Source organism: Podarcis gaigeae, assembly GCF_964106915.1.
Source record: "Podarcis gaigeae genome assembly, chromosome: 12".
Lineage (NCBI taxonomy): Eukaryota > Metazoa > Chordata > Lepidosauria > Squamata > Lacertidae > Podarcis > Podarcis gaigeae.
In genome coordinates this window covers 54,855,855-54,882,061 of record NC_139688.1, presented here as the reverse complement: position 1 = coordinate 54,882,061, position 26,207 = coordinate 54,855,855, and the positions used below count along the sequence as shown (strand labels likewise).

At 40.7% G+C, this 26,207-nt stretch overlaps 1 protein-coding gene across 5 annotated transcripts in view; it reads right to left on the bottom strand.

Moving 5' to 3' along the window:
• BBS9 (Bardet-Biedl syndrome 9) overlaps positions 1 to 26,207 on the bottom strand; it is a 229,613-nt gene that overhangs the window by 173,107 nt on the left and 30,299 nt on the right. For all 5 annotated transcript variants that reach the window (XM_083706267.1, XM_083706266.1, XM_083706264.1 and 2 more), the window contains exons 10-18: positions 24,282 to 24,463; positions 19,767 to 19,843; positions 15,949 to 16,002; positions 13,706 to 13,802; positions 10,944 to 11,048; positions 7,085 to 7,225; positions 6,381 to 6,476; positions 1,022 to 1,194; positions 71 to 223 (exon numbers count right to left, since the gene is read on the bottom strand). In XM_083706267.1, coding sequence (XP_083562393.1) covers positions 71 to 223; positions 1,022 to 1,194; positions 6,381 to 6,476; positions 7,085 to 7,225; positions 10,944 to 11,048; positions 13,706 to 13,802; positions 15,949 to 16,002; positions 19,767 to 19,843; positions 24,282 to 24,463 — 1,078 coding nt within the window. The remainder of the gene's footprint in view (positions 1 to 70; positions 224 to 1,021; positions 1,195 to 6,380; positions 6,477 to 7,084; positions 7,226 to 10,943; positions 11,049 to 13,705; positions 13,803 to 15,948; positions 16,003 to 19,766; positions 19,844 to 24,281; positions 24,464 to 26,207) is intronic.

The following is a 26,207-nucleotide window of genomic DNA, read 5'->3' as shown; positions in this document are numbered from 1 at the left end:
ATTTTAAAACTATGTGTTTAGTGTGGGGGGAGACATTGAAGAGTCAGGCTCATAACCCAACTATACTGACCTGTCTGTAAGTTCCCTCTAACAAGGTGTCCAGATGTTGCAGAGGAGCCTGGGTTTTATCTTTAAACCGAGTCAGCAGTCGTCGTTCAATAGCTCTAAACTGTACGGCTCTTTCAGATAATAGTTGCTCATATTTAGTAGCATTCAAGCGCAGCTACAATTAAGCAAGGAAAAAGTTAAAAATATTCCAAAATGCAATAATATTTTCACATGACACATTTATAACAAACAGGTGGAGAACAACTGCATTTCTGGAAGTTTTACTGTAGTAATTCACAGAGTGCTTTTCTATGGTATGGTAGTCAGTCTGAAGACCGGTAATTTCACACTCATCATCAGATCAACTAACAGGCTAGAATAATGCCAGGTATTACCAAAATTGAAAATAATTGTTGACAGTGAAGGCAATCTACTGTAATGCATGATAATCTTACCATGGGTTTTCATGACAGAGGTGAAATTATCTCGTCATCAGCAGGTTATGAATTATTTCAGTACACTGGATCTGCAGCACATATGCTCAATGATATTTTACTAGCTGCGGCAGAAATCAGGCACAGTATTTTAAAATGTTTAAAACACTGTATTTAGGAATAGATTTTTATTTTTAGGGGAGGGCAATTTTTTATATATGTCAAATGTCAATCCAATATCAAAACAACTTATATTCCTGTCTATAATGACTGTGCCAAGTGTTCCTAAGAGTTCTGAAGAATATGTTAATATACTATTGGTTTGGCAAAGATTATTAGAAATGAGGTGCTGACTTTCACAGCCCAAACAGCCCTGACATAATCTCCATTCCTCTTTATAAAAACATATACAAAGCCATTAAGGGCTTGAAGATGGGTCACTATGAGCCTACACACCATGACTGCAGCCCCTACATAAATGCACTGAAAAAGTCACCAGCCAAATTTCATTACAAAATCACAAATATTAATATGCATACCTCAAAATGATGATCAATTATTTCAAAATATTCTTGCAAGGGGATTGGGCCAGAAAAAGTACATGCAAAGTCTTTGCAGTTTTGTTTCCTAAAATGTTCTTCAAGACGAACTGTGAGTTCTTTCACAATTAGCCAAAGGTCTTCTAACTGCTCACTTTGAATTCTGTAGCGCTCTTGAAAATGAAAAGCAAAATAAAAATTAGTAGCTGATTCACTATCAGTTACTAAGTAGGGCCATTTTTTATTTTAAATGAATTTAGTTATACACAAGACAGAAAAAGACAAACAAGAATAAAAAAACCCAATATAAAATAAAGACTACAGGAGCAGAGCATAAAGGTGAGGTGCACATGTACATACAGCTATACTTGATAACAGTTCTACTTACGTTGTTGCTATTATTATTATTATTATTATTATTATTACTATTAGTTTAATGAATATAGTGTTTCCAGATTTCACCTGTGAAAAAATTTTCTGTGTTCATAATTTAGCATGTTGAATAGTTCCCCTTTTCCCATCTCTTCCATCAATTTAAATATTTAATCACTTTTCAGCAATATGGTGGGAATTCTGTGTCACAATTATCACAATTACAAACATGCTTTAAGGAATTCACTGTTGTCAATTACATTGAGATGCCTGCGGCAATTCTGCCTTCCTTCCTTGCTCCAAATTCTGGGGACATTCTCCAGTAGCAAGCTAGAGAATGAAACCTCCTTTAATATTTTGTGCTTTCAGGAATCAGGTAAAGAAGCATTGGGTTTTTTCACGAACCAGGGGTACTTCCCCATCAAATCCATTCCATCATTTTTGTTCAGGGGTGACTTCACACTCACACACACACACACACACACACACACACACACCTGTCAACAGAGGGCAATAGTTAATGCATGTGATGAAGTGAATACTAGCCTACAAAAGCCTATTGCAATAAGAATTCCTAATTTTAAGGTGCCACAAGATTCTTTGTGATATAGGCGCCAGGCAAAAACATTCCTCTCCTCCCAGTCCTTTGGCTAATTAAAAAAAGGGGCCTTTTAAACTAGGGGGGTATTGTTTTTGTTTGTTATTACGGTGTGCATTGTTGTATTTTTATATTGTAAACCGCTCTGTGATCTTCGGATGTAAGGTGGTATAAAAATTTAATTAATTCGTTTATTTATTATCTAACAAAAACACTTCTTTGGAAGTTGTTAGTTCACATGGATTTCAAGCTCTGATTTCCAACTTAAAATGGTTCATGTTAATGATAACCAATGGCTCATGGTTCAATAAATTTGAAGAGGCAGGAGGAAGGGGCATCTGTGTCCAAAGGTTTCTCCCAATCTCAATCATGGTTAAAAGATAGGAGACCTGTTTGCATTGACCCTAAAACATCAATAGTTCAGAACAAGTAGCAAAATTTTACATCCAGGACATTTGAAATTAAAAACTGAACAATTCAGGGTATACTCAGTTGATAGCTAGGATACAATATGGAAAATTCCCTTTAAAAATTCAGCTTGGAAAAATGCTACCATATTGGAAAATGGCAGCTCTCGCTTTCCATTTAGCTAAAAGGACCCATAACTCTGAAACAAACGTGATTTATCTGAAATGGATTGAGCATTCTCACATTCAGAATCATCAGATGATCTCAAAGGTAGGATTTTAAAACCTAACGTTTATTAAGTCTTTCCATATCTCAGCTATCAAAATAATATGCCCTGCAATTTTCTATGACCAGGTAAAAGTCTAATCTCATTTGACTACAAGGGATCTTAATAGAGAAAGGACTCTGAAGTGCATATCCATCTTAAAGAGCAAAACATCATAGCTACCAAGGAGTGGGATTCTGCATCTTATATCATGCAAGTTAAAAGTTTTGTGGTTGATGCAGGCTTCACGCATATCATCCCTTAATAAAAATGAGCCAATGAAATGGCCAGGTATACAGCAATAGTACTGTAGTTTCAAACTAATTCTGAAAATGCTATGTTTATAGTCATCTTTTCAAAATATGTAAGAGAACAGTTGTGAGGAAAAATAAAAGGAAGGGTGGAAATGAGGAGGGGATATTTTAAAAAAACTTAAAATGCTCTACTTTTTAGAAGTTTGGCCAAGTTTTTTATTTTTAAAAAAGATGAGGCTTAAAACTTTGCTTATTAAGCAATTCATAAGATTAGTTATCCAAGATTGTATAACATTTCTACTGGCACACTTCCCAGAAAATGCATTTCATAGATGGGACAATGACAAATTATATTTACAGTACACAAGGAAAATGGGCAGGTTTCATATAAAAGCATGTCCTTTTAAAAGCCGAAAACCATTTGTTAATGATAACATACCATCTTATTTTCATTATGCTAGAAATATATCTAGGAATAATGACCAGACATTTTGAACAAATCTTCCCTCATCTAAAATTAGTCCCTGAGTCAAATTTAGGCAAAAAAAGAGGTCATGAGCGGTTTTAAAATTGTATTGACCAGCAGGAAAATACAGCAGATGACTCCACTGAAGTGGAATGGTAGGATAAAACTAATGGCTTATTTGATCTATTACAAAGAGAAAGAAAAGTATGAAAAAATCTATAGCATATAAACGAAACAGAGTTCTTTAGTTGTACAATTCTGCTGAAAACAGCAAAAGAGTAACTGTTACTTACAGGTCTAAATTCTAAGATTATGAAAACAGGTATGTTCGAGGAAAGCAGCTTTCCCCTCAAAATATTAAATATTAAATTTTATACAGAAGGACAGATGGCACACTAGCTGTTGACAAGCATTCTAAGTCATGTTTGCGTAAGCCCAAACCACGCTCAATACTGAGCACAGCTAATTGTTTTTAAGAACCTATGGGATATTATGCATACCACAAGCCCCCATAAATCACCATTCTCAGCAATGAAATACTTATTGAAAGTTGGATGAAGGGGCATATTTTTTTCAAGAATTTTAGTAAACAGTTATTTCTGTGTCAAGAGACCAAAAAGTTGTCAGCTCCTGGGATCTCTGTCACGGTTAAGCAACTTGTGAGCGTAGAAATCAATCTCTCACCCAAAAGCCACATAAAAGCCTTAATGGGCATGGGATATAATTATTTCTGAGACAGTTGTAAGTTATAACTGAGTTTTATCCATCTGCTCATGGAAATTTACATTCAATATGAGAGTTGCTTTCTGGTTTGGGAGTTGAACTAGGTCAACCTCAAGGTACCTTCCAATTCTATAATACTATGAACTTAGTGTCAAATGTAAATTATTCTCCCAACAGTAATCTTTGCAGAATCCCAGCTGGTAAAAGAGTAAAGTAGAAGCATGGGTACACGGGTAAGATTAAAGGTTTTATGGTGCAGCAGTTTCTAGACACTATTGCATCAAACACTAGGGTATGCTTCAAGCATCTGTACTGTGGGAAAGCTTATACTGAGATAGCAAGCATCAAGCCAGGTCTATAAATAAACAAACCCAAATGGAAAAGAAAATTATTAGTGGGAGAAAAGATGGGAAGATAAAACTCCCTGTTCAAGCTAAAAGGTTACAATACACTTCAGCTAGCCAATGCCTCTGGTGGGATACTTAAAGCTTCTTTTCCTTTCATTAATAAATGAACACTTATTGAAATCAGCTGAGATCTTGTTTGCACATGTATATCATTTAAGCTACCAATTCTGTAAAACAAGAATCCAAATAACCAATTCTAATTTTAGCTCACACGTAAAACTATTTACAAAAAAAATTACAAGTTTTCTCAGATCTTTGTTATGGAATGTTCCAGTTACTTCAACTGTTTAAATTTTTTTACTGTCAAACAAATATTAAAAATTATCATACAACACTCAAAGAATGTTCACACAACCAAACACAAACAAAAATGAAGCCTGCAAAAAGTAAACTAATTGATACCATGAGAGTCACTGAATAACTACTTGTCCAGATGTTTCCCATCACAGGATTTATGGTGAAAGATATTAAGGTCTTTTACAGCTTAAGAATTCTCGACATCCGTGCGAATAGAGGAAAGCTCATGCCACCAAACTTAGATAATTCTTCACAGCATTCTAGAATCTAAACAACGAGCTGAAAGGCCCGAGGCTCAGAACTACAGGATTGGTTCCACTGGTGCACCCACACAGTCCTGACACCATCCCAGTAAGTAGCAAAGAGGCCAATGTCAGGATGGCAGCAACACGGCACCATCCCACGGCACCAGCTGCTCCTGAGGTCTCAATCTGCACACTTTAAACTGGTTTACATAGACCACAGATTAAAAACAAACTTCAAACCCTAGTTTCAAATACTAATTAACAGTACACCACAAGGATTTTGAATGTATTGTCTTACAAAAGCATATATTTCATATTTTGAAACAGACAATCAAGCAAGGTTTCCGATTCTTGCTTTATTATGGATGTTCTACGGTTTTATTACCGGTAATGACTTGTTAATTTGTACGTTTTGTTTTAGTTTTGCTTTTTTATTTTCTGTTGACTGCTTTGAGGCCCACCAAATGGAGGAAAAGTGGCATATAAATTCAACAACAACAACAACAAAGGCAGGAATGAGAGAAGGGAAAGAGAAGGAGGAACAAAATAGTTGGAATTCAGTCATGAAACAGTGGCCAAATCCCACTGATTAATAATAATGCTTCTTCAGGTTTGTTGAATTCTGGCTTCTTCTTTTTTTTAAAAAAAGCTGTAACCAATTTCTCAGTGACACAATTACAAGCTCCTGGACCCAGCCTGATATTGCTTCCCTACTAGATTTAACAAGCCATGAAGGACAAAAGCCTAGCATACAAGTGCTCAGCCAGCTGAACCAAGCTTCTTACCAACATCCTCAGAAGCCAATAACTGAAAAGCTGAACAGGATTTAGTGAACAGGGACCATCTGTGGCAGAAAGAAGTCCTGAATCAGAATCGGAAGTTGAAGCAAGAGAGGAGGGAGGCCAAGAGGCAGAGATGAGTCAGGCTGTTGAAGAAGGCAGGGTGTCTCCCCCTAATGCTGCGACAAGCTCCCCTCCTCCTGGTCCTCCAGAACCAAAGAGGTATGAAGAGGGAGGAGCAAAGACAAGTATGCCAATGGCGCCCAATAGCTTGAGGAAGACCAGGGGGGATGGGGAGACCTATGCAACTGTGGGAAGCTGGGGACCTTTAGTCTCCACAACTGCCTCATAGGGACAAGAGTTGCTGTGCTCATTAGGCCTGGCACTTGTGAGCAGAACTTTTATCTTCGAACAAAGAGTTAACTTTGCTTATTCCATGTGATTTACTGTTAACACCCACCCCTGTCACACTGTGGACAAAAGTATTGCACAAACTCTATCATGTGAAGATCTCATCCATAACTTCAGTTCAACAAGATACTTACGCAATGTTTTTGAAGCAAGTAATGTGACTCGGGAGCCACCTAATAATTGAAATCCTAAAGCATTTAGCTGGTCTTCATCAGCCTGATCAGCAAAGTCTGAAATAAAATGAAATGAAATGTATAATTTACACAATTTGTCCATGCCGTTAACACTACACCCATAAATCTACTTAGATTTCAGGTTTACAATAGACTTCATATTGTAAATAATTTTGGGTGAGAATGTGCCAATGCATTGTTTCTCATACATTATGTCACTGGACCACAAAGTCCTTTTATCTATCAGATATAAACATTCATGCTGGCTTTACAACTATCTGCTGTTATATAAATTGCATCTAACCAAGACCATAAACTCTATACAATGGATTGGATTCCCATGTGATAACATCATATCCACAGCAAACCAAATTGACCGGCATATAGCTGTTTAAATGGTGCATATATTAGAAGCAAAATATATCAATGTATTTCATTTGGATACTGTGTGATGAGAATTTCACATAAAAACCTTCCATGTGGTAAAACAACTTAATAATAAAGCTAGCAAAACTTAAGTGGGTTTTGACAAAATTCTAAATGTACAAACGACATTGAGAAACCAATCCAGATACAGTCAAAATGTTTCTTCCATTTAAGCTCATTACTCAAGCATTCTAGGTAAATCAATCATGTCAGAAGTGTGTCCTTAACTGAAGTTCTACCTGGGAAAAGGGTAACAAGGCTGACTGGAGGCTTGTTGGTATCAATAGTTAACTTCTGGCTTGCTGTCTTTGAAGGATGAGCTGGAGAGCAAACTAACCGCAACGGTAATCGAAATTTGCACTGGGAAACTCTTGGTGCACCTGAAACAAATAATGTGTGTCTTGTAATTGTTAAGTCTAAATATACTGAGATTAGGTATAAGACTTTGCTTAGGGCAGCTACTGAAAATAAAAAATCTGCAGGATGATAACATATCATATAAATGAAAATCTGCAACAAGAAAAAAAATGCAATAACAAAAACCCCAAATATTAAAACAACCTCTATCTTTAATAATGAAGCAAGATTGCAACAGATATTTTCTTAAATATTAATCTTCTGACCTCAAAATACACAGCAATTTCTTAACATTATGCTGAGCATCCGAATAACTTTGCAGAGGAGTTCAGTAATTTTTCTCAAATAACTCTTATTTTGGTTTGTTAATTTTCATCAGCAGTCAGATACAAAAACAAACAAAATCATTCATGCAGATTGTAAAATATCAATAAAAAGTAAAATATGTAATGATCAATAACCAATAAATCATTTTCATTGGAATTTCATTAGTTGGATAACTGTACCAGAACTATGTAAAAATATAAGCACACACACGTACAAGCAAGCAAGCCAGTTCCTGGGTTCCATCAAGTTGTAGCATGAAAGACTAAGCAAATAAGAACAGGTTTAGTAGCTCCCATTGACTTCAATGGGACAAAGTAAATAGACTGCAATGGTCCAGACCATTCAGAGAGGAATAAAATCTGTTTTTCCCCTAGAACATGGGTCACCAAGGCAGTGGGGTCATATTATTTCCTGCGAGTGGCAACCATTCAACTATATAATTGAAAGTAAAGTGATACATTTTGACACTATTGCATCCCTTGATCCAATGCTACATTTGCACTGACACAAAACAATGAAAGTCCACAAGTTATCACACTTCTAATTGACAATTACAGGCTAACCTGGATTTTATTATATTTGTGTATGAATAATTAAATGGCTTCACTATCCCTAAAGGAAATTAAAATCAAAGTAGAGTTAACATTTGGGTTACTTATGCCAGCAAACACAATAAGGATTCTAGTAGCTCCTTATTTCAGTAGCAGTTCACAGGCATATATAAACAGTGGTGTCAAATGTCATGAAATGAAGAGGGGGAGGAATCAGAAAATTCAATTGAAATTTGAATGTACAAATTAAAGTTACAACAATGGTATTTGGTAACAGAGCCATCTTAGTGTTGCTAAGCTAATTGGCATCTGTAGTGGAACAGAGTATCATCAAAGTATTTTTGAAGTCACTTCTAAAGGGCCAACCAGCAGCTCACATATATACATTTTTACTTTAAAATAACAACTATCACTAATTTTGATTTTGATTCAGCCTATAATTCACTTACCCTCTGGGTTGAGATCTACCATAACATCAGCGAAAGCAAAAGAGAAAGAAAAGAACAAAATACAACTAATAACAGAAATTCAACAAAAATCTAATAATTGAGAATGAAAGAGAAGACTAGCTTCCATAAGTAAGATGTAGGCTATGTTGCTCCTCCACCACCTCTAAGAAACATGTAACATAAGATGTTGGACAGAAAGCTGAGAATATGATGAAGGAAAGCAAAGAGCAAGGAAGAGGACTATGGAGAACCCATGCCAGGAGGAAGAGAAGTTAAGAACCAAACACAACAGTGCAGGTCCCACTGAAATATCCAGAAGCGTTAGTTAAAGGGCTACCTGAAGGGGGGGGGGAATGTTTTATGGCATGTTGGTGAGATATCTTAATTTATCTTGGTTTATTAATGATTCTGTCTGTACTACCAATGGCATGCCTGCGACCCAGAAAGGTCACCATGTGACTGCCCTCTATAGCTTGTGAACAATTGGTATTCTAGGTGTCTAACTAGAGACTGGCAAATGAGGGATGGTACCTAAAGCAGTATAGGGATCAAATCATTTTTGCTACAGGCAGCCCCCCGTGTATGTCAGGGTTACGTTCCGAGGCTCTGCGTGAGCCAGTGAAATTGCGTATAATTGAAACCCACCGGAAAAGCCTGCAAACACCCTGTTATGCTCCCCCTGCCCCCACTCCACCCTTTTAGCGACATTTCAGTGATGTCTTTATAATGTTTCCGGTCACTGCCAGGTTCAGCACAATGCACACATATTGAAAGCACGTAAATGGGGGCCAGCCTATACTCTACTATAGGGGTCGGCAAGGCTTACTGGGCACGGGCCTGATCACTCCCGCAGAGATCCTCCGTGGGCCAGACCGGCACAGCGCAACACCAGCAATCGCGTCTGCACATGTCCGCGGCGCTGGAAATCGCTTCTGCGCATGCCCAGACGCCCAAAATTGAGCCTGCGCAGAAGCGTTTTCTGGCGTCTGGGCTTCCACAGAAGCGATTTCTGGTGCCGAGGACATGAACAGACACGATTTCCGGCATCTGCGCATGTGCAGAAATGATTTCTGGAGCCACGGAAGAGAGTCCCTGCACCGCACCACACCGGTTTAGCACAGCACATGGGGACTCACCAAGTGGTCGGCCCAATTTGGGGGCAGCTCATGGGCCGGTTAAGCGACCCTCATGGACCCCTTCCAGCCCATAGGCCTTAGGTTGCCAAACTCTGCTCTACTATCTCTATTTTATCTGGTGGCTAAAGGTCAGAGATAGACATTTTACAAACCTGGTCTTATTTCCGAGATGTGTGGCAACAAAAATAATAGTGCTCTCCATGATCAGTTTCATAAAATATTCATTATCTGACATCATTTTTTAGACACAATGTTTATTACAGAAGTAGACAGCTTATTTTCAGTTTCCTATTCTCAAAATGTTGATTGCAGCAATCTTAATGTTAATAGCCAATAACCTCAGTCTGCTTGTGCAACATTTCTCCTCTCCAGCCCTCCCCTCATGCCCCCTAGATCTGCTCCAAAGGGTCTGCCAATTCTCTGGAACAGATTTTTGAGGTACACAGGGGACTGTAGAGGGAAGGAAAAGAAGACAGGAAAGGCCCCTCTGTGTGAGTGGATGCCCACTTTGCATGATGTTTTAATTATGAAGTGCACCTATTTTGGTTTTTAGACAAGTGTTGTAAAAGCCACAACGATAATTTATTATCTCATATCACCATGCAGCTTTGCTTAAAATGGCAAAAATATATCATTATAAAGAAGGTGTAACTTCCTCGTGTTTCAAGTTTGTGCCTTAGCTCTGCACTTAGCAGAGTGATTCTCCTTAAACTAACAGATAATTTTCACATCGGTCACAGAACGTGATTAGCAAAACTTCCTTTTATGGGTAACAACATGTGTTAGAGCACCATCTCCCAGAGTACAGCTGAAATAAACATTGTGAAATAAGCAGATAATTTTAATACAGTGGCTTCATTGTTGTCTGAGGAATGCTTCGCTTCCAAAACGTCTTAAGTGCTATTGCTGAGCCAAAATGCAGTGCAGCATAAGGGAATAACCAGACTTCACAACTGTTTAACCCTCTGGTTCTATGCAGGAGTGAACCACAATATTGATAAAACTTATTTCTGGATTGCTCCACTTTCATCGAAAGTGCTAAAGGTGTAATTAACTTCTAACCCTTAAAGGTGGTCTTTTCCAGTTCAGGTATGAAGAAAATTGATACTTCAGTTGTAGGTGGAAGCTAATAACAGTTGCCTCTACAAACACACGAAGACAAATTAATGGTGTTACACAGAATAATGTATTTTGAAATGCAAGTTTAATAATCACAGTTATAAACTTAAACAGTCACTGCCGCCCCTCCCCGTTTATTCAAATTTTCAGAATATTTACCTGTTGCTGTGTTATATGAAGCTAGAGCAGTACCTTCCAGATCTGCTGGTGAGATATTCCCCTTTAGAAAGGCAGAGAGTACCACTGTTTTAGATACAGATGACTCTGTAAACACAGATAAAGACGAAAACGTCAACTGGGGGGAAGACTTTGTGTAACTCTACAAAACCATTTCTAAGGAAATATTAATTGAATCATAGATTATTATTCGTTACCTCCCAAAAGTACATGCAGTGCTATCCATCTATAAACAATACATATTTAAAATTCTTAATTTCATAATTCCCACAGAAAGACCATAGAAGCCTAGCAATCAGCCTCTTGAGCCATCTAATTCTAGTACATTAGTTTTCTGGCCTCCTGGATAATTTGATCTATGGATTTACAAGTATCCCAAGCTTATCTTCTACAATTATGTCCCTCAAAGGATATATCTAGAACTATACAACATAGTCTTTTTGCCGGATATCAATACACGACTTGCAGTTTTGCAGAATTCTTTGGCAAAATTGCTAAGGTCACTGCTGTGTCGTTTTTATTGACAGTTGACTCATTTAATCTTTTTCCTGTTTGCACACCACCTTGTGAAACCATATGAAAGGCAGTACAATCCGCTTAAGTAAAGTAATGAAACTCAATTTAAAAACACTTTTGCACAAAACTTTCAGTTCTGGTACTACAGGCAAAATACCTATGACAAAATCCTGTGATGCCGCTAAGAAATTAACATCAAACATACATGAAGCTATGAACAAATTGGGTGTTATCGCTGGAATGGCCCGAGGTACATCATGAAGTTTCTGTGTTATTTGAAAATTAGCTCACTAGCCAAAGGGAGTTTCTGAGCGACATTTCTATCCTGGCAGCATTTCCTAAAAGTACTCTGAGCTGCTATGAAACTACTGTACAAAGTAGGAAGTTTCCAAGCAAAAGGACAATATTTGGACTGCAAACTTCTGCTAGCAATCTACACAGAATTGACCTACATATTTCTTTTTTTTCCCTTTAAAACATGTAACAAGCTTTATTAATAGTTTTACAATTTCAATCATGTACACTATATATATATATATACACACACACACTTATCTTTTCTTACATAATTATGAACCTTAAGCTTCAGCTGTATTTATGCTACTCTTTATGTGATTATTACAGTAACAAAGATTATTGGCAAAGATTATTGACAAAAAATATCATAAAGACTTTGGACTTTCTGTCAATTCCTGTTGTATGATTTTATTCTAATAGTGAATGTAAAGGTAAAGTTAAAGGGACCCCTGACCATTAGGTCCAGTCGTGACCGACTCTGGGGTTGTGGCGCTCATCTCACTTTATTGGCCGAGGGAGCCGGCGTACAGCTTCCGGGTCGTGTGGCCAGCATGACTAAGCCGCTTCTGGAGAACCAGAGCAGCACACGGAAACGCCGTTTACCTTCCCGCCAGAGCAGTACCTATTTATCTACTTGCACTTTGATGTGCTTTCGAACTGCTAGGTTGGCAGGAGCAGGGACCGAACAACGGGAGCTCACCCCGTCGCAGGGATTTGAACCGCCGACCTTCTGATCGGCAAGTCCTAGGCTCTGTAGTTTAACCCACAGCGCCACCCGAGTCCCCTAATAGTGAATGTACCTGCCATTATTAATATATTCTTTATATATTCCCTAATACATTCTTACAGCAATTTGTACCGTTGCTCTTATTTCTCATATATTTCTTTATCCAAGGTCAATCGAATGCTGCCATAGACGAAAAACCACTGATATATTTTTGTACATATTTTGTACTGGTGTATTTTGGTACATATCTCTTATATCCCATTTTTGTGCAAATTCTTGTCTTGAACTGCCCCTTAGGCTGTTGGTCAATTGTGCCATTTCCACATATTCTTGTAATTTATTCTGCCAATCCATTATAGTCGGAACATTTTCCCCTTTCCAGTTCTTTGCTACTTGTGTTCGGGCCGTTCACTATTACCCTCATTCCAAAGAGATACTTTAGGTGACTCAAGGGTGTAGGAATATCTAATATGAGTCTTTTGCTCTGTTTAAGACCCAGGGCCATATCATAAACTGCTTTTGAAAGTCTTACCAAGTTTCAAAAGTAATTAATCTTGTGAACTGGGCAATACAAGCCCAAAGCAAAGGTTGGGACAATTAGAATAAGGTCCATTATTTGACTGCTGATTCAGGACCCTAAACTGTGTTTTATATAATGGAATATTTATTTCGTTCTGTGTATATCGCAATTTTTTTTGTTACTATGGCCGACAGCTGACGCAAATAAAGTTTCATTCATTCTCTCTCTCAAGCCCAAAGCCTGGCTCTCTGGTGTAGGGGAGTGACCACTGTCCTCGCGGGAAGGGTGTTTCTGAGGAAGCACTAGGACAACAAGTGAGGTGCAGTCAAGTATTTAAGAATGCCTGATGCTCAAATCAAGTAATACAGAAAACACAGAATACAGAACAGGGCAGGCTTCATTCTAGACTACTTACTTGTTCTATTATTTTAAATATATATTAGCCAGTGGCAGGTGGGCCTTGGTGTTGTCCTAGTATCCTCTTAGAAACATTTCTAAGAATTTCCATTACTGATATAATGGAATTATATATTATAATGGGACCTGTCTCAGAAAAAGAGTACAGTGTTAATGAATACCAGTAGTACCAGTAGTTTGATAGGCAATGGACAAAAAAGTACCAGTAGTTTGATAGGCAATGGACAAAAAAGAGAAATAACCATAGATCAAAGCTGGAACATTTACCTAATTTCAAGGTGAATTTGTCATGGGTCAAAGCTAAAGGAGGTTGAACACATACTGATAATTTTGCAAGTGTCGGCTGTTTGCCCTCCACAGTGATCTGTTAGAAGTAAAAATTAGAAAGGCATTTATGGAAATACCAGGTGAATTAGAACACATTGCAACTGAAAAGGGAACAGTAAATTAGTAACAACTTTTGAAGTGCTATTATTTTGTACTTTTTATCAGTTGGAGATCTTCCAAAGAATTACGTACAAGAAAATGAGTTTTTAATGAATAGAATGCAATTGGAATATTATGCTCCACTGGGAAATTCCCACTCCCACTGCCATAAATCTATGAAACAAAAATATTCACTAAACATCCTTTAATTCCATTGTAGTGAACATATATGCATATAGAGTTGAAAAGAAATAAATTAAAAAGCTGATATCAGGGTGAAGGAAGTCAAAATATTATGTTATATGTATTTATGTGGTGTAAATGTTAAGGATGCGTTGGTTGTAACTTTTATTGTCAATATCTATTTTCTAATTTCTTTTTATTGCTGTATATTGTTTTTGTTTTGTTATTTTTCTTTTCTTTTTTGTGTTGTTGCTAGTGTCCTGATGTTTCAATAAAAAAGAACATAAAATAAGAAAGAACATATATGCATATAGGTATATATATATATATACGTATATATGTATATACCGTATTGGCCCGAATATAAGCCTCACCCAAATATAAGCCGCACCTTTAAAATTGGAAGGGGGGGGGGAGAGAGAAAAAGAAAAAATACCAGAATATAAGCCGCTCCTGGCTGCATACTGGGTTGCCGGGGGGGGGGGGGGGAGAACCATACTGTGTTGCTGGCAGCCTTTCCCCTTCCTCGCTCTCTCCCTTCCCGGCCTTGGGGAAGAGGGCAGGAGACTACATGCAGGGTGGGCGCCACTTCATCATGCTCCTAGCATTGTTTGCCCTGCGCTTACCATCTGCTTACCATAAGATCGTGAATATAAGCTGCACTTTAACTTTTCACGGTCAGACATGAGGGGGGAAGTGCAGCTTATATTCAGGCCAATATGGTATTCAACCTAGTGCAGGATTTTTCTGCTTCCACCATCATTAGAGTACTTAGATCTGAAGGCAGCCCTCTTTAGGGAAGCTTCTAATGTTTAACAGACCACTGGGTGGGGTATAAATAATAAATTATTATTATTATAGATAAAACATTGTGTGTGTGTGTGTGTGTGTGTGTGTGTGTGTGTGTGTTAGCAATATTATGATTGTATTTATAAACTCATAAGCTGGAGACCAAGTTTTTTATTTGACCAGCAGACCACAATGTCAGCAATTGTCATCCAATATACATTTGGGACCAAGTCTCATGAACCTCAGTTGGAAGCCCATGAAAGCATGTATGAAATGCAAATAAATTGGCTGCAGTATTTTACGATGAAACAATAATTGTCAACAAAGATTATTTCTCTGAAAATCATTATGCTCACTTTTGAAGACAGAAGATTACCGTATACTCTCACTCTCTCTACAGATAAATCGTCCCCACTGCTCAAAAAGAGAGAGGTCGAGGCAAAGTGAAGAGGCTGTTTCTTCTCCTTGCATCTGTCACTGTTTGCATGCTTGAATAGGATAGCTGAACATGCAACAGTGGAGGAGGAGAAAGTGGAGCCAGGTGGGTCTGGGAGTTCATACTGAGCTTTTGATGGGGTATGGAACTCAGCAAGCATCCAAACGATGACAACCTGTGAGTCAGTCCTGGTTCAAGAAGATAGCATCTTCCTAGAGAGGCTCACTTCCAAGACCATAGATAATGTTTATGATTGTTAAACATAATCCTCTCCATAGTTCCAGAAGGCATTTCTCTTAGCTTTCCCCATAACACACAGACCCATGATGTATACATCCAGTGCTTTTTTTCTACAAAATGTTTAGGGGTACTCTCATTTTGACTCAAGAAAACCACCATTTTATAGTTCAAATTGGGAAAAATAAATACAGTAAATGGACAAAAGTACAAAGATTCACAAAATGTTCAGGGGTATGCGTACCCCTGCGTACCCCCAGAAAAAAAGCACTGTATACATCTAATTTTTATTTCTTTAATGCATATCACAAGCAATGTAAATCACCAAAATCTCAGTCACTTTTATATATTTTCTAGAACCACCCCTCTAAATATAAAAAAAATGGTTTGAATCTTTTAAGTGTTATACTTGGTCTTAAAGTCCCAACAAGCACAATACCTTTACTGTCACAGAAGGAACCTCCTCTGCTTTTACTTCACTCTCAATGGCTTGCTGTGAAGAAGAAAAAACACACAGAAACAGCAAAATCAGTATCACACAGGAATGAACATATTGTATGGCTAGATTTCAACTTACTGTAGAGATCTTAAAACAATAATAAAAGAATTAAGATGCACAAAAATACAGTGGTGCCTCGCAAGACGAAATTAATTCGTTCCGCAAGTCTTTTCGTCTTGCGAGTTTTTCGTCTTGCGAAGCACGGTTTCCCATAGGAATGCACTGAAAATCAATCAATGCGTTCCTATGGAAACCGCCTTCAGACCAGGTCTGGAGACAGTCTGTCCCCCGACCTCTTCTGAAGGCCGGCGGGGGGCGAAAGTCTTTGCTTCCCCCCCCACCTGCCTTCCCGGGACAGTGGAGACTTCTCCGCTGTCCGGGGCGATCTTAAAATGCTGGCGGGCGGCAGCGCTGCCGCCCGCCAGCATTTTAAAATCGCCCCGGGACAGCGGAGGAATTCTCCGCTGTCCCGGGGCGATTTAAAAGCCCCCGGGAAGGCAGGCAGGGGGGACAAAGACTTTTGCCCCCCGCCAGCCTTCAGAAGAGGTCCTGGACCTCTTCTGAAGGCCGGCGGGGGGCAAAAGTCTTTGCTCCCCCCCACCTGCCTTCAAAAGCCGTCCGGGACAGCGGAGAGACGCGCTGCATTTCTCTGCTCTCCTGGGAAGGCAGGCAGGGGGGAGCAAAGACTTTTGCCCCCCGCCGGCCTTCAGAAGAGGTCCAGGACCTCTTCTGAAGGCGGGCGGGGGGCAAAAGTCTTTGCTCCCCCCCGCCTGCCTTCAAAAGCCGTCCGGGACAGCGGGAAGCGCTTCCCTGCTATCCCGGACTGCTTTTAAAATGCTGGCGGTGGGGAGCAAAACCTTTCGGCCCCTGCCGGCCTGCCTGGACCTCTTCTGAAGGCCGGAGGGGGGGGGAAGGCTTTGCTCCCCACCACCAGCATTTAAAAGAAGTCCCCGGAGATTTCCCTATGGGCTTTCTTCTTGCGAAGCAAGCCCATAGGGAAATTCGTTTTGCGAAGCGCCTCCAAAACGGAAAAACCCTTTCGTCTAGCGGGTTTTTTGTCTTGCGAGGCGTTCGTCTTGCGGGGCACCACTGTATTGGGTAATATTTACGGCAGCCCAATCACTCAGCCATTCAACTCACTGGAGCTGTGTTCTCAGTATAGTAAAACAGCCAAATCCAATGGATGTTATATGCTTGTGACTATTACTCTATTTGACAGATACGTTTGTGCATATCAAATGTCTTTTGCTAATGTCTTGGATCTCACCCAAATATTTTTTTTCAAAATCTTTGCTTAAAGTAGTATATAAAAAGAGGAAACAAAAGGCAATATTTTTCTGTACACACAGTTAAACCAACATATTCCAATCTTTTCTGTTTTACAGGAGTTTATCTTCCAAGATATTAAGAAGCCACAGTTAAATCAATTACTCTGCCACCATGGAGATGAGAATAAAATTATGAAGCCAAATGCCAAAAGAGCAGAAAAGGAAAGCAGAAAAGTGGCTTTAAGCCAGGGCTTGCCTTTGTGTTCTAAAATATAGTTAGCTCAAACCATGGTTTGCCAGGATGCCTGAGTATAGCCAATGTTCATTTACAGTTGGAGGCAAACAGTGGTGGATTAACATTTGATTGACAGCTCTTGGCGGGAACAGGATGCTGAGTTGAGCTTTTGGAGCAAGCAGCAACTAGCATCAAATAAACATGTGATGGGTGGTACATGAACATAGTTTGGTATAGAGAGCCAGTTTCTTTTTACTGTGGTTTAGGCTGTCATCATTCATCAACTGAGCACCATGCCAACAATAGCAATGAAGCACAGGATTTCATTCATCCTTCTGTAGCTGTACAGTAGTGCAAGATTTCTAAAAGAATAAGTTAACATTTCATTTCAAAATTTATTTTCTCTGTACAAACGTTTTCAAATTAAGACTTGCCTACTGCTTATTGCAACTTAACAAAGCAGAATCCTGATGCAGGTTGCACTGGCTTGAGTGGCCCAAATGTGCTACAGGAGCAGATCCAATACACATGATCCTTATGGGGTTTGCTATGGCTACATTCAATTGATATTGGCAAGGTTTGCATAAGGTACAATAAAAACATTCTGACGATCTGTTATGAATTTCTTATATAATTTACTATTAAGTCTAATTATTAAGGATGTGTACAATTAGTATTAGTTATTGGGTAAATGTTTGATAATACTAATTGTAGTTATTGGGTAAATGTTTGATAGGGACACGGGTGGCGCTGTGGGTTAAAGCCTCAGCGCCTAGGACTTGCCGATCGAAAGGTCGGCGGTTCGAATCCCCGCAGCGGGGTGCGCTCCCATCGTTCAGTCCCAGCGCCTGCCAACCTAGGAGTTTGAAAGTACCCCCGGGTGCAAATAGATAAATAGGGACCGCTTACCAGCGGGAAGGTAAACGGCGTTTCCGTGTGCTGCGCTGGCTCGCCAGATACAGCTTGTCACGCTGGCCACGTGACCTGGAAGTGTCTGCGGACAGCGCTGGCTCCCGGCCTCTAGAGTGAGATGAGCGCACAACCCTAGAGTCTGGCAAGACTGGCCTGTACGGGCAGGGGTACCTTTACCTTTACCTTTAAATGTTTGATGGCACAGTATTAAAGACTGCAAGCTCAATATAGATGCTACATTTACAGATTTTTTTCTTCAATGTTAGCGATCCTTTATATTATAAAAAGCACTCTAAACCAAGAACAAACCTTGGTCATGGTTTCTTTGGAGCAAGACAAACCAGAAACCCGGGTTTGCACATAACACTAAGCCAAACCATGACTTAACTCCCAATAGTGCAGCAGCAACAGGAAAGAGGAAGGAGTGAAGCAGCTTTGTGGGTTTTTTCTGTGCATCAGCAAGCTTGTCTTAGTGTTAAAAGTGAAAAAGACTTTAGAGAACAGAAATAGCCTCACTTAAGAAAGCCACTGTATTTAAGCATATAACATCATGACTAATATTGGGTAGGATACCAAGAACAGGACTAGTTTCTTGCACCAGGTGGCTTGGTTTTACATTTCTCAAAATAGCACGTGGACACACACCCAAAAAAGGTAGGGCAAGCCACTTTTGTAACTAAGTGAACATTTTTTTAATAATAATAATAATGTTAATTGACCTTTATGGACACAACTGGGACGCGGGTGGCGCTGTGGGTAAAACCTCAGCGCCTAGAGCTTGCCGATCGCATGGTCGGCGGTTCGAATCCCCGCAACGGGGTGAGCTCCCGTCTTTCGGCCCCAGCTCCTGCCCACCTAGCAGTTCGAAAGCACCCCTAAGTGCAAGTAGATAAATAGGTACCGCTTTATAGCGGGAAGGTAAACTGCGTTTCCATGTGCTGCGCTAGTGCTGGCTCGCCAGAGCAGCTTCGTCACGCTGGCCACGTGACCCGGAAGTGTCTCCGGACAGCGCTGGCCCCCGGCCTCTTAAGTGAGATGGGCGCACAACCCTAGAGTCGGACACGACTGGCCCGTACGGGCAGGGGTACCTTTACCTTTACCTTTATGGACACAACACTGCTTATATCAGTTGCTGATATGGCATGGGGATCTACTTAAAAATCTCTCTGGGCATGACCAAGTCCCTGAGTAAGTTTTGGGCTCCTGGCCATTGTTCTAAATTTAAGCTCAGTGTTCATTAGTTTAACAAAATGCTATAAGCACTATCTATCAGGTTTGAGAGTATACAATTTCTATAAAAACAAATCTCTGCAAGAATATTTGTAAGTTTTAAGGTTACGTACCGACGCTGAATCAAGATCAGGTGAGACCGTCACAAGAAGTGCAAAATCTTCATTTTTTTCCATTTTAGGCACAATGTCTGTAAAAAACAGGTAACTAGGAAGTTTAGTCAATGATTTCATAACGATGTTATTGAGACTTAGAGCTGAAGTTTCAACATAGGATAAAGCCCCATATGTGGAGATTCACAAGTTATAGTCTGGTGAATACTTGCCCAAAGGGAGTGATACTGAATAGTAACAAAGTTACTATTATTATTTTTATAACAAAGTTCTTTTCCATATTTATTTTATTAACCTTGATCTAAAAGGTTCAGCTTCTACTCACATATGCATCCTCACACTTTGTTAATGCAACAAAGAACCAAATTCATATAAACTTTATATGAATACAACATTTTATTTCAGAATATTTTCAAAATTTTCATCAAAATTTAACTACAGGATTCCTTTCAAATTGCCTCCCTCTTGCAAAGCCAACCTTCTCCTTCACAGTTAGCTTATTCTGCTCTCCTTATACCAGAGACATTATTATATAAAACAACACAGAGGAGGCATAAAGTAAATGGTAAATTAAAGGGAAAGGAAGAAAATAAAACAAATGCAAGATGGAAAGGGAGAAAAATACTGTTGCCCCAGTAGCCATCAAGACCTATAGCCCCTCCCTCTCACCTGCTGAAATTTCAGACCGCTTCAAAGCCAATCCCTCTATTTTAAACATTTTGCTGCTTGCCAGCAGATGCTCTACGGCTGCCATCTTGGTTTCCACACAGTGTATAATTCTCCCACAGTGCATTGGGCCAGTGTGCCATGGGGAAACCAAGAGGGTAGCCAGAGAACCACAGCAATGAGGGCTCTGCTGTTGTCAAGTGATAAGAAGTTTAAAAATAAAGGAGGGAAGCTGCCTGGTTCACAAGGAGGTAGGGGTGTTTTTAAAAATAATAATAATAATAATAATAATAATAATAATAATAATAATAATAATTTTTTTATTTATACCCCGCCCTTCCCGGTTCAGAAAACCAGGCTCTGGGTGGCTAACAACAAATTTAAAACACTTAATTGTGATACAACAAAAAAAGCATAAAATGCAGTATAAAAGCATGGATAACAATCAATTCAAAGTTCTAAAATCAATTTAGGGGAAAATCCACCCAATAAACATTAGGTGATCACCAAGGCTAGCTGGCTAAATTAGTCCTATTGGGGCCAGTGAGGAGACCAGGGGAGAATTAGCTGTGGGATCCCAGAGCGGGTAATCTTCATAAAAAGGGGAGGGGGAGGGAAGAGAAGGGGAATAAAAATTCAGGCTAAGTTCAAATTGAAAGCTAGGCGGAATAGCTCTGTCTTACAGGCCCTGCAGAAGGAAGTTAAATCCTGCAGGGCCCTAGTCTCATGGGACAGAGCATTCCACCAGGTTGGAGCCATCACTGAGAAGACCCTGGCCCTGGTGGAGGATAGTGTGACTTCCTTGGGGCCCAGGACCTCTAAACTTTGGTTATTCATGGACCTTAAGGTCCTCTGCGGGGCATACCAGGAGAGGCGGTCCCGTAAATATGAGGGCCCTAAGCCACAAAGGGCTTTAAAGGTCAAAACCAGCACCTTAAAAAACAAACAACTCAATCAGGTAGGAAACGTAGGCCAGGGTGAGAAAAGGGGAATATGTAGGAAGGGGCCCACCGGCAGGTAATGTGCCAAAGTCCCTCTTAAACCTCAGCAAAGACTGGGAAAGCCAGGTAAAGTGACAGCAGAACTGGAGAGGCTTTTTTTTTTAAGAGCCCTGCCTCCGCTCCCAGGTGGGAATCAAGGGCTGAACATGTGCATTGCCATGCGGCCAGGAAGGTGGGGGGCACTGACCTAGAGCACACCTCCTCCAAGGTCTATTTGGCCCCCGAAGTACATTTTAACTAGGGTTGCCATATCTTGAAGAGCAAAAAAGAGGACAACCCAAGCCACTGCCAGTGTGCGGGGGGGGGGGGTGCCACTGGTGCAGCGCCGAGCCTGAGCTGCTGCCAGTCCAAATGGAGGCAAGGACCCCAGCTCCCACCTAATCTTCACTGTGACAGCCTCACTCCGCTGCGGCACTTCCGGGGCACAGCGCCCTCCCGAGCATGCGCGTGCCCCCCTAAAACAACATCACCTCCCCAAAAAACCACCAGATATTTCCTTTAAAGTGTAAAAATCCACCCAGATGGGCATGCTGGCCCCCAAAAGAGGACATATCGGGGTTTTCCCAGATGTATGGCAACCTGATTTTAACCCTTTATTCATCCTGCATAGTTGCCTTCCCCTCCAGGATCACGTGCTGGCAATGGGTGTGCAAAAATTGGAAGCAGCTACCCCACACTAACATGCTTGCATAATGTATCTCTCTCTCTCTCTCTCTCTCTCTCTCTCTCTCTCTCACACACACACACACACACACACACCTCACAGTATGTTCACGGTTTTGCTTGGCGGGGGAGGAAGTGCCATACCATGTACAGTTATAGCTTTCAAAAAACTAATGTCGTTATAGGGAATGTAGAAGAAAGAGAGCACTCAGAAGAGGACAAGTATTGAATGCTATTCTGCTACCAGAACAGAAAAGTAAGGAAGGAAAGGGGAAGGTGAGTGGCCAGATGTCTTGTGAAGCTACAGATGCTCCCACTCTGCTTCATTTCTGGCGCTTTATGTTCCTGAATCAACTTACCGTATTTTTCGCTCTATAGGATGCACTTTTCCCCCTCCAAAAATTAAGAGGAAATGTGTGTGCGTCCTATGGAGCGAATGCAGGCTCCTTGGCTTCAGCGATAGCAACGCAAAGCCTCCGAAGCACAGAGGGAGCGCTCCCCCGCGCTCTGGAGGCTTCGCGTTGCTTTCGCTGAAGCCTGGAGAGCGAGAGGGGTTGGTGCGCACCGACCCCTCTCGCTCTCTAGGCTTCAGCGAAAGCAACGCGAAGCCTTCGGAGCGCAGTGCAAATTCCCGCTGCATTCCGGAGGCTTCAGGTTCTTTTTGCTGAAGCCGGGAGAGCAAGACTCTCCTGGCTTCAGCAGAGAGGGAGAGCTGCGCAGCGCCCCTTTAGCCAAGCGGGAGGAGAAATGGAAGGGGCTCCGTTTCTCCTGCCACTTCGCTGAAGGGGCGCTGAGCAGAGAGGGGGAGATTTTTTTTCTTCTTGTTCTCCCCCTCTAAAACAAGGTGCGTCCTATGGTCGGGTGCGTCCTATAGAGCGAAAAATATGGTAGGTTTGGACTCTTTGTGCTTCTCAGCTCCAGTTCTCCCCATTCCTTGTCCATTCCTCCCCTCTGTCACAGCAGCCTCTTTTTTTATGCAGAGGCTTCTTCCAGAAAGAGCTCCAGGAAGGAAACATCATTGGTGAACATCTTAGCTCTTCCTGGGACTCTATAGACATTTTTCTATGTGTCTATATAAATTATATATATTTTTACAGTTATTTATATTCTGGCCATCAGGAAATACCTGGATTACCAAGATGGCTTACAATTAACATTCATTTATATACCGTATTTTTCGCTCTATAGGACGCACTTTTCCCCCTTCAAAAATGAAGGGGAAATGTGTGTGCGTCCTATGGAGCGAAGACACCATAGCCCCGCGGCCCTCTCCCGGCTGGAGAGGTAACGTGCGGCTATGGCAGGAGCCTCCATAGCCACGCGTCACCTCTCCAGCCGGGAGAGCGCGCACGGAGCTAAAGCAGCCCAGCTTACTCTCTCCCGGCTGGAGAGGTGACACGCGCCTATGGCAGGAGCCTCCATAGCCGCGCGTCACCTCTCCAGCGGGGAGAGCGCATGCGGGGCTAAAGAAGCCATAGTGCCGCGATCCTCTCCCAGCTAGAGAAGTGACGCGTGACTATGGCAGCAGCCTCTCCGCTGCGCCTTTCCGCTGCTCCCTGACCTGCTCTTTGGGGCTGGTGGTGGACTCCCCCCCGCCAGCCCCAAAGAGCAGGTCGAAAGGAACCTGCGCACTGACCCCTCTCACTCTCCAGGCTTCCAACATAGCCGCCTGAACGCACCTTAAACGGCACCTTGTTTTAGAGCAGGAAAACAAGAGGGGGGAAATTCTCCCACTCTCTGCGCAGCGCTTCCTGCCGCTTCGCTGAAGGGGCGCTGGGCAGAGAGCGGAAGAATTTTTCCCCCTTGTTCTCCCCCCTCTAAAACAAGGTGCGTCCTATTGTCCGGTGCGTCCTATGGTGCGAAAAATACGGTATTTTAAAAACACAACAAACATGGAAGAACCAGAGGTATTTTTTCTAGGTGAGTTATTCCTTCATTGTAAATTTGTTGCCAGAATTGTTATAGCAAACTTTATTTTTAGGGGAAATGGCATAACCAATTACTACTACTACATAGATATTTTAATATTGGTGGGAAGAGAATTAAAATCATAGTGAAAAATTTGTTTATTTGCATAGATACTTCATTAAATACAAATTAAAGATAAATCCTATAGTTAGATTTTAATGGACAGCCAACCAACCACAACTGATGTAATTTAAATAAAAAGGGGGAAAAACCATACCTTTGATTTTTCTGGCTTCTTTAATGATTTTCTGAAGTTTATTCATTTCTGCATCATATTCTTCATAATTTATATCCCGAGCCTCAACTTTTGGAGCTTGAAATAAAGATGGATCTGTACCAAGGTAGGAGCATTGTAGATCACCGCTATCACTCAGTGTGACTATCACACCTTTCAAATCTCTGCATAAAAAGGGGAAAGCTGAACAGCATCATACTGAAACAGCACAGAATGGCAATGAAATGTCCTTTGCTATTAAAAATGCTTCCAAGCGTATTTCTTTTCACAGGAACTATCAGTACATTTCGGGGGGGGGGGGGAATCTATTTCTACTGAGTTTGTGTGGCTGGTGAAATCAGATCACTTGTAATAACTGCAATAATCAAAGTACCACCATCATGTTTCATGTCACCCGAATTGTCCAGTAGCTCCTTAAAGGTAAAGGTAAAGGGACCCCTGATCATTAGGTCCAATCGTGGCCGACTCTGGGCTTGCGGCGCTTATCTCGCTTTATTGGCCGAGGGAGCCGGCGTACAGCTTCCGGGTCATGTGGCCAGCATGACTAAGCTGCTTCTGGCGAACCAGAGTAACGCACAGAAATGCCGTTTACCTTCCCACAGGAGTGGTACCTATTTATCTACTTGCACTTTGACGTGCTTTCGAACTGCTAGGATGGCAGGAGCAGGGCCTGAGCAACAGGAGCTCACCCCATCATGGGGATTCGAACTGCCGACCTTCTGATCGGCAAGCCCACAGTAGCACCTTAGAGACCAGCTAAGTTTGTTCTTGGTATAAGCTTTCATGTGCATGCTTGAGTTGGTCTCTAAGGTGGTCTCTGGACAATTTTTTTTATTTTTTATACATATATTTCGACTGCATCAGCCCAACACGGCTACCTACCTGAATCATGTCACCAGAGGTTTGTTGTGAACAAGACATGTAATTAAGAAACTGCTAAAATACCTCTAGCAACACAGAATTTTAGTATTTACACTCCCAAATCTGTTTTAAAAAGAAGCCTACTTAAATGAGCAATGAGATGAGTTTGTAAAATGCTTATAACTTTTTTGCTGTTATCAAAACCCTTCTGTAGGTTGCTACAGCACAAAGAAGCAAGCAACAGCAGCTGCATTATGTGTAGACAAATTTAAGTCTAGAACCTTATGAAAGGGGAAAGGATTTAGGAGTACGGGGAAGTTACAGCTGGTTGATAGGTGAAGTACCTGCTACCCTACAGCTCTGAAAATTGCCCTTTTCCCAAACTGCTTTTCTCAGGATTTAACACAGATATCTCCATAGCATGATTCATTTGGTTCTAACTTATTTAGATCCCTAGTCTGCACATGATACACACAAATCTAGTTTGTATTAGTCAAACATGTCTATATCCTAAACATTTGCACTAGCATGTTCACCTGCAACGTTATGGTAACATAATCGTTATGCTGAGTTTATGTGATTCAACACTGGCATAGCGCATACTAAACATTTGTGTGCTCATGATTTGGTAATAAGTCCATAAATGCTCCATACAAGTTTAACAGCCCATTGAGAGTCTTTTGAAGACTTGGACCAAAAAGGCGATCTTCAAACATTCCTATTTTTGGTAATCTATTCTTTCTGCCAATAGTTCCTTTATGGTTGCTCTGCTTTCAAGAAATATAGGCTGTTTAAGCAAAGGGTTGTAAAATACAATGATTTTCCTTTGCTCTGGTTGGATATGCTGCAATCCTATACACACTTAAGAAAATTTAAATTGCATTAACTTTGCTGACATTTAAGCAGTCAAACTACATGCAGGACTGTAGTTTTGTGTTTTTTTTAAAGTACATTTCCTCCAGGTCCTAAAAGCTATGGTGTTTTATATTTTAAAATTAAGCATACAGGACTCCATGAAAACTTTAAAGATTTTTCTTCCCCGTAATT